The sequence below is a fragment of the Entamoeba nuttalli genome (genome assembly GCF_000257125.1).
Source record: "Entamoeba nuttalli P19 unplaced genomic scaffold asmbl_2324, whole genome shotgun sequence".
NCBI lineage: Eukaryota > Evosea > Mastigamoebida > Endamoebidae > Entamoeba > Entamoeba nuttalli.
In genome coordinates, this window is record NW_008575236.1 from 1 (window position 1) to 9,058 (window position 9,058).

Here is a 9,058-nt window from a genome sequence, read left to right on the forward strand (position 1 = left end):
TAGCAGGAATAGATGAATAAAGAAGATAATAATCATAAATTGTTATAAATAACAATTTAATATCTATATATATATTTTTTTTTGTTTTTAAAAAATAAAATTATTGAGAACTTAAAAAATATAAAACAGTTGAGGTATTATTGGTGATGGGATTTCGAGTTAAATTCAAAGTCAAATGTCAAGGGATTCATACAAACATTAACGATTCATTTTTAATGAATATTAAAGAAGTATTTTTTCAAAAAGAGCGTAAAGACTATAAAGGATATATTAAAGGAATAGAAATTCAAGATATTAGTTGTAAAGAAAATACAAAAATGTGTTTATTTAATTCCTCTCAAAATGAACAAACGAATTTTATTGAATTTGAAAAGAAGGTAGATGAAAATCAATTAAAAAAAATGTCAATAAATATTTCATCACCAATAATTGCTCTTTCTCCTATTCAAATTAAACAATGTATTGAATTTTTAAAACCAATAATGAATACAATTATTCAATTTATTCAATTAATTTGGATGTCTATTAAACGTTCTTTTAATTTTATTTCATCTTTAATTGATGGAGAGTCAAAAGAAAATATAAATACAATAAAGAGTTATAATGATTATCAATGTTTTATTAAACATTGGAGTATTTATATTAAAGATAAAGAATGGTTGGATGTATTTCAATTAAAAGGATATACAAGTATGACATATTCAAATGACTGGGGAAATGAACAATTAAGAATAATTTTAATGAACTATCAAATTATTTCTTCAAGTCATACTATTACAAAAGTTCCAGATATTCTTTGTCCAACAACAACTATTATTATACTACAAAGAAGTAAAATAAAAGATATTTATTGGAATTTAGAAATTTGTAATGATAATATTGACATTAATATTTCATCATCAGACATTTGTAATTTAAAACAATTATATATGCAATATCATCATTTTGGTAATGAAAATACAAATAATGAATATTATCCAATTGAATTATATTCAATTCAACGTGAGTTTCATTTAAATATTTCTCAAAATGTTAAAAAAGTTTTAAGATCACTTCAAATACATGGAAATATAGATATTTCGATATATAAAGATGATAATGAATCTAATAAATGGTGGTCATATCCAATATGTAAATTATCATTTGAAGAAATGTTTATTAGAAGAGTTATGAATGAAGATACTTCTTTTAAATGGGATGGTGATGGGTATATTCAAGTTACTAGTTTTGTGTATGACTTAGATGAATGGTTCTTTGTTTTAGAACCAACAAATTTTACTATTAAATCAACACAAAGGAATATTCCTCAAATCTTTTGTAAAGAAGTTGCATTAAATGTTTTTCCAAGTTTTATGAAAGACATTAATGATTTTTGTTATTCACTTCAAAAGAAACCAGCTAATGACTCTATTTCTTTTTCGGATTTTAAAATGATTCAATTTAAAAATACAACTCCATTTAAAATTGTTGTTAAAACATCAACAAAAGAATATACAATTAATGAATTAACAGAAATGTTAATTTCATTTCATGATTTATTTATTATTCATATTAATGGATTTGAACCTATTCAAATTCATCTTAAAACAAGTCAATATAATCTTTTAAGAAATGGAAAATTTAGTGGGAAATTAATTGTGTTATATAAAAATAATTGTTTGACATTAACAAGTGGTATTCTTCTTATAAACCATATTAATGAACAATTTTCACTTACTTTTAAAAGTTTTCATAATCCAAAACCATATAACATTACTTTATCTCCATTTAAAGAATATTCATTTCATCCAATAATTACTACAATTCCTATTCATCTTATGTTATCTAATGGTTCTTCTATTCCAATGCCAGATGTAAATGAACAACATAATGATGGGATATTAAAGAGTGAGGTTGTATCATTATCCAATCATTCAATATCATTAATATTTAATACATCATCAATTGATACTATCAGTTTTTATGAAATTCATTTATATAATAGATTTCAAATCATTTCATCATTACCGTATAAAACTAACTATCACTTCAAGTCAAATTCAAAATCCAATCAACTTATTGTTGAACCTTTTCATTCAGAGACAATAACTGATATTCCGACAGAAATAAGTTTAAGACTAGAAAAGGCATTAAGTGGATATTATCTTCCTTCACAAGAGAGGTATTGTTTTAAATTACCTTCAAATGATCGACCATTTCAAATTAATGAATTTATAAGAGGAAAACTTACAACAAATGTTGGAATAACAACACTTGAAATATGGATTCCTGTTTATGTGATTAATAATTCAATTATTCCAATTATGTGGAATGAATTGAAAATTATGAATGATTTTAAGGCATATCCGTCTAGTACTTCTGTTGTTACTGAAAGTACAACATTTGTAATAGAAGATAAAAGTGATTGTTATGCATTTAATGTTTCTGTTGGTTTAAATTATAATATTATTGCTTCATGTAAAACACAACAATATATTATTACTTCATCTCAACATTGTTACCAACCAAAACCAAGTGAACACATGATTTTTGTTTCATTACAACATAAATTTGTTTTCCATAATGAAACAAATTATTCATTTAACTTTAAAACACACCAACAAGAAGGAGTGATATATCCTAAATCAATGATTCCATTACTTACAAAACAAATATTACTTGAACGGAATGGTATTAAAAGATTATTAAATTTAGATCAGTCAATGTCAAGTGATTTATTTTTTGATGGAATATATCATGTATCAATTAAAAGAACAAATGATGTATTTGTATGTACTTTATCTGGATGTTCATCTCCAACATTGAGAATAGAAAATGAATTAAATATTGATTTAGATGTTAAACAAAAAATGTGTAAATATATTTTTCATATTCCATCAATGAAAGGATGTCCAATTGCCTGGGAAGACTTAAATAAAGAAAAAACATTCATTATTAATGGAACAGAAGTTTCACCTTTTAAAATTAATACAACAAAAATAAAAATTAATGATAATAATTGTATTGTTTCATTTAAACTTGAAAAAGGAGTTGTTATGAAAATTCAATATCAAGAAGAAGTGGAAGAAAATAGTTTTAAAACAATGGAATTAAAAGTTTTAACTGTTGGAATTAGTGTTTTTGATAAATTTGCTAAAGAAATACTGTTTGGAAGTATTTTTGGATTTAAATGTATTGGAGGAATAAATGAAGAAATAGCATTAGAAGTTTGTTGTGATTATTTTCAAATTGATTCAATGTGGGAAGATAATGTTGGACCAATAAGTATTGTTTCAATGAATTATGATAAATCAGAATGGATAGAAGAAGAGACTCAAAGAATGGTTCATTTTGGTATATCGTTTGTTCCTTCTTTTCAAACAAGTTTAACATATATTAAATTCTTAACATTTAATATTCAACCATTAAAAATACAAACAGATACTTTATTACTTTCTAAATTAATTCAATTAAAAGATGATTTTAGATTATCAAAACGATATAAAGTATCTAATCCAATGCAATTAATTGTAGATTATCTTAAAATTAATCCTATTTCATTATCAATTCAAATTCAAAATAAAGGTGTAAATAAAAATTCTCCTTCTTTTATTCAATATTTAAGTAATCTTGGTGGTATTTCATTAACATTAATTTTACCATCATTTGATCTTAATGAAATTGAATCAACACCTTCATTATTAATTTCAAGTTATAAAAATGTTTTAATGGATCAATTTGGTACTTCAACGTTAATCTCATTATTTTTAGGACTTTATAAAATAAAACCAATTGAATCATTATCAGCATTTATATATAGACTACCACATTCTAGTTCATTATTTGATTATAAAGTTATTCCATATGATATAATTCTTACTAAAGAAAAATTTGAATTACTTCTCACTGGAAATTTTGGTATTAGAGTTTATTTAATTCCTTCATTTCAAAATACATCTATTAATCTAAAAGGATTAAATGAAAGAAGAAAACCAAGAAGAACAAGAATGCCATCATTACCTTTTGATTTTCATTTTGAATTTGGAAGAAGTTTAACAAACAAAGTTGGTATTTTTGGAGTGATTGATTTTGTTGGGAGATTTGATTCAAATGGTCAATATGCAATAATTCTTTGGAAAAAACAAAATGAATGGTATTTATCTTATCTTAAAAGAAATTGTTGTGAAAATGACGTTTCTTTAATTTGGAATTGTCTGGGTACTTTAATTACTTCATTTACTTCAACTTCTAATGGTATTGAAGTAAATGCTGATACAACTAAATGTATTCAAAATTTTCCATCATCTCAAATTCAAAAAATCAAAGATTTATTATTCAATTCAAAAGAATTAATTGGAGATATTTCACATTCAATTTCTTTCAATTAATTTCTTCAAATTTAATAATTTAATAAATATTATTCCGGTTTATTATTGTTAAAAACTTAAACTAAAATAAATGCAATGTTTATTATTTTAAATAATAAATAAACTCATATCAAATTTTTTGATATAATAAATATGTTTTACTATAACTTCATTCTTCAACTTAAATACTCGAAAATTATTTAAACTCAGTTTATTAATTTTGACAATTAGTAAATTTTTTATTCTCTTTTTAATGAGTTATATTCTCAGTAGGTTATGTGTAGCATTATCAAATTTAGATTAAATGTAATTTCTTTTAATTTAAATCTGTGTAATTCTATTGTTATTTGTTCATTTTAATTTATTGGATTTTCATTTATTATCTAAATTTTATTCGTAAATAATAAAAATACCATTCTAATTTATTCTTTTAAAAATTGTTTTTATTTAAAAAGAATTGTTTAATAATTTTCTTGTAAGAGAATGAACCTACACTATTTTATGAGTTGTTGATGAGTTGAATTATTTATCATAAAAGAAATAGAAAAGAATAGGAACTAAACCACTTTATTGAAGTAAATTCAAAGTCATTTAGAAATGAATTAAAAAATTAAAATAAATTAGAAGAGAAACATTTTTATAATTTTTTTGATATTATCCTTAAAAACACTATTTAAAATAAAATGAAAATATAATAATGATTTTAACAAAAACAATATTTTTAACAATGTTTATTTAAAAAAAAGATGAAAAAATATTAAATTAATAAAATTAAAAATTAAAAAAAAAGAAACTTATAATAAAAAGAAAATGTCTTATTCAGATATTCTTCAAGGAAATGTTAGTTGGTGGAAAGGACATAAAATGGATATAGCGTATATATATAATTGTTTTAGTGGAGACAATGGATCAACAGCTTATTTTACTGTTGCAGGAATATCTTTTGCAATTTTTTTATTTATTTGTAGTTTAGTTGATTTTTTAAATTCATTATCAGTGTGTTTGGTTTATGTCTCTCTCTTTCTTATTGTTCTTCATTTGGATATTGTTGTTGAGTCAAAAAAGCTTCCATGGAAAGGAAAAGTAAAACATGTTCAATACACTCGTTTTAAAAAAAGTGTTCTTGAACCAATTAAACATTTTAGAGAAATGGTTTATGAAAAGATAGGTATTTTATCTAATGGTGTACCAAAAGTTATGATATTTTATTGTATGTTATTTACTGGAATATTAATAGTAACTATATTAACTATTATTCCAGTTAAATTCTTTAGTTTTTGTTTATTAATTGGTTTATTAACTATTCCACAAGCATTACGTAATTATGTTGAACAAGATGTTAATTCTGCTGAAACATTTAGAAAATTTGTTAAACAACAATTAAAAGAAAAAGGACTATATGTTACTGATCAGGAACTAATTGAATCTATGAAAAATAATAAGCAAATAACTCCTGACCTTGTTAAGAAAAAATGTGAAGCAAAGAAATTTAAGAAATCATTAAAACGACTTAGTGTTCAAAAAGATGTTATTGTTTCACTTGGAAATAAACTTGATGATAATCAAAAACAAATTGTTGATGAAGCATTAAAAGAGTCAACCAAAGATGTTGAAAAAGGATATACTCCTGAAGAATTTGAGGTAGTAAATGAAAAGAAATATCAACGACCAAAAGGTAAAGTTAAATTTGATTAAAATGAATTTCATCTCATATTTTCTTTTGGTTTTCTTTTAAATTTAATAAAAAGGATATTACTTTGAACCAAATACTCTTGACAGACGTTTTTTCTTTGACTCATCTTGTTTTGTTACTTTTCTTTTTGGAATTTTTTCTTCGGCTGAAGACTCTTTACACGACTGATTTTCAACTACTCGAGGAGTGCTTATACTAGGTGTGACTGGTTCTGAAGCAACAACATCAATTGACATTTCTGATATTTTTGAAGAGTTATGACTTTTACTATCAGAAACACATGATGAATGATCAGAGATACATGACTCTGAAGAAATAAATGAGTCTAATGGTTGTGGAACTTTTTCAACTTGTTCATGAATTGGTGTAATACCATTTTTAATAGCAATAGCATCAATTGTTTTATTCATTTCAATCATCATTTGGAAGATAGCTTGGATTTGACTTTCAATAATTCCAACTCTCATATTTAATATTTCCATTGGATCACTTTTTTGTTTGATTGATTTTCTTTTCATTAATACTTCTTTTTTACCTTCTTTACCTTGTTTTCTTTCTTCTTTATCTTCTTTAGGAGTTGGTCTTAAATGGTTTTTAGGAAAATTCACAATAGAATCAAATAATCCACCACGAGGAGTTTGAATAGATTTAGAAGAGTCATCACTTTTATCATCTTTTTCAAGACTGGCATTTGATGAAGATGATTCAGGTACATTTAAATTATTACTTGACTTTGTTAATCTTTCTCGTTCTTTCTTTTCCATTTCTTCTTTTGTTTTTTCTTTTTCTATTTCTTCTTCTTTGGCTTTTTTCTCTTCAGCAGTTTCTTTCTTTAATCCAACTTTTTTTCCAATATCAGTAAAAAGAACAGACTTTCTTAAAATCAAATTTTTCTTTTTAATAATAAAGTCTTCATGATCTACTTGTTCTTTTTGAGGATTAAATTTAGGAAAATCTCCTGGAAATTCTTCCATTGTTCCACAAATTTCATTATAATGTTCTACTATTTTAGCAATTAAATCATTAACATTTTTTGATAACATTAATCCATCTTGACTATCTTCATAGAATAATAAATTTGGTGAAAAAACAATAGCAATATTACTTGCAACCATCTTATTAATTTTGGATTCCGCCATAACTTTTGTTAAAAACATGAATAAATATTTAAAAACAAACAAATTTGGTTCTGGAAGTGTTTTGATAAATTCTTTTATTTGTTCTATTTGTTGTTGAGGATCTTCTAAACGAACAATATTCATAAATTTATCAGAAAATTCTATAGGAATTAATGAATCTGGTAATGATCGTAAATACAATTTAATAATACCAGCTGCAACATTTGCATCACAAAATTCAGATGGATCAATATCTTTTCCTTTATCCAATCTATTTCTTGTTTGACTTAATAAACTTCCTGCAGCACTCACTCTAAATAGTCCATCAGTTTGAAGATTATCCCCTTCAAGTAAGTACTGAATAGCCCTATATATTGGTAATGGAACTTTCCATTCTCCTCGTTGAACAGCAATATCTAATGGAATACCAAAACAACCAAAGCATTCACATTCTCTTGCAATTGGAATATAAAATTGTGCATGTGTTTTTGAATTATTAAAAACAATTCGAACAAATGAATGATCTCTTTTGTCAATAAGAACAAATCCATATTCAATCTTTTTATCTTCAATAGTTCTTCCGTTCAACAATTTAACAAAAATTCCATCATTTAATGACATTCTAAAACTTGGTCTTAGTCTCTTTTCATTAGTATAAATAACAAGCATTTGTTCATTAATATCATAAACAACAAGTTCTTGTTTCCATTTTTTGTATCCTTCACAAAAAACATCACACACAGCACTGACCTATACAATAAACAATAAGCCATCGTGACAGAATTGTAAAAAATGATTATCCAAACTTCTTTTGTCATTTCAGAATTGAATTATTAGATTAAAATTATTTAAACACTATTTTTGTATTTTCTTTTTCTTACTAACAAATACCCCTAAAATTTCATTTTCTTTTTCTAAGTTATTAATATCCTCAAATAAGTAATTAGATAAGATTGTATCTTTTAATAACTGTGAGAATTGTTGAGTTCTATGAACTACAAAATATTCCTTTCATCATTTTTCATCTTGAATTTTCTTAAATATCAAAAATAACTATTTAAAAAAAATGAAATGGGTGTTTTGTCTTAACTTTTTTTTTCAACTTTTTTTTTATTTTTTTCATCTTTTTTATTTTTTATTTTTCATCTTTTTATTTATTTTTTTTTTGGTTTTCTTGTATATTTCTAATACCTCGTTATTCACCATCTTCACCACTTTTCAAATAAACAACATTTGTTTTAAAGTCTTTCTTAATACATATTTTCAATTTCTTTATTAATTAAGAAATAACTTTTATTTCATTAACCTTCTTAATTTTTATGTTTTTAGAAAAACAAACCAATTAATTATTTTTTATTTTCATTTTTTATGGTTTAGTGAATTGATATTGATATTTCAAACAAATAATATCTTTGGAAGTTCATTTGAGTTTATTATTCTTTTTGAAGAATAAAAAAGCAATACCTCATGACAATTCTATTGCCACATTTGTGTCTTTCCTAATTTTACTTCATTACCACTAAAGAAAATCCATAGTTTTATTAAGATCCAATTGAATCATAAAGTCTTTCATTATAAAATAAAATTTATAAAAATTTAACAATGATTTGTTATAGTTCTATTTCCTTTTTTGAAACTAACAGGTATTTTCTATTTCTGTTTTTATTTCTTTCTATTTATAAAAATAGAATCATTTATAAAAATACAACACTTGAATTAGGAGACATTTCCCGAATAAATAAAAATGATTAAGCGAAATGAAGAATGACTGGAAATAGAAATATGAAATCTATAAAAAGAAAACCATTTTTAGAAGAAAAAAAAAAAAATGGAAGGACGAACTTTAATCATTATATTTCATGTTCAAGAAGACGAAATTAATCAATATTGTACGTAATGAG

General features: G+C 23.7%; 3 protein-coding genes across 3 annotated transcripts; 2 read left to right on the forward strand and 1 right to left on the reverse strand.

The window, feature by feature from the left end:
- Positions 1-146: 146 nt before the first annotated feature.
- Positions 147-4,367, forward strand: ENU1_019310 (hypothetical protein; the record flags this gene model as incomplete). Its single annotated transcript, XM_008856947.1, has 1 exon — positions 147-4,367. The coding sequence occupies one exon, from the start codon at positions 147-149 to the stop codon at positions 4,365-4,367; it is 4,221 nt and encodes a 1,406-aa protein (XP_008855169.1).
- A 789-nt stretch (positions 4,368-5,156) lies between these two features.
- On the forward strand, positions 5,157-6,041 carry ENU1_019320 (hypothetical protein; the record flags this gene model as incomplete). The annotated part of the gene is made up of 1 exon (XM_008856948.1): positions 5,157-6,041. One exon carries the CDS (start codon positions 5,157-5,159, stop codon positions 6,039-6,041), a length of 885 nt encoding a protein of 294 aa, XP_008855170.1.
- A 57-nt stretch (positions 6,042-6,098) lies between these two features.
- Positions 6,099-7,911, reverse strand: ENU1_019330 (RhoGAP domain containing protein; the record flags this gene model as incomplete). Its single annotated transcript, XM_008856949.1, has 1 exon — positions 6,099-7,911. Exon 1 carries the CDS (start codon positions 7,824-7,826, stop codon positions 6,099-6,101), a length of 1,728 nt encoding a protein of 575 aa, XP_008855171.1. The 5' UTR covers positions 7,827-7,911.
- Between the last annotated feature and the right edge of the window lie 1,147 nt (positions 7,912-9,058).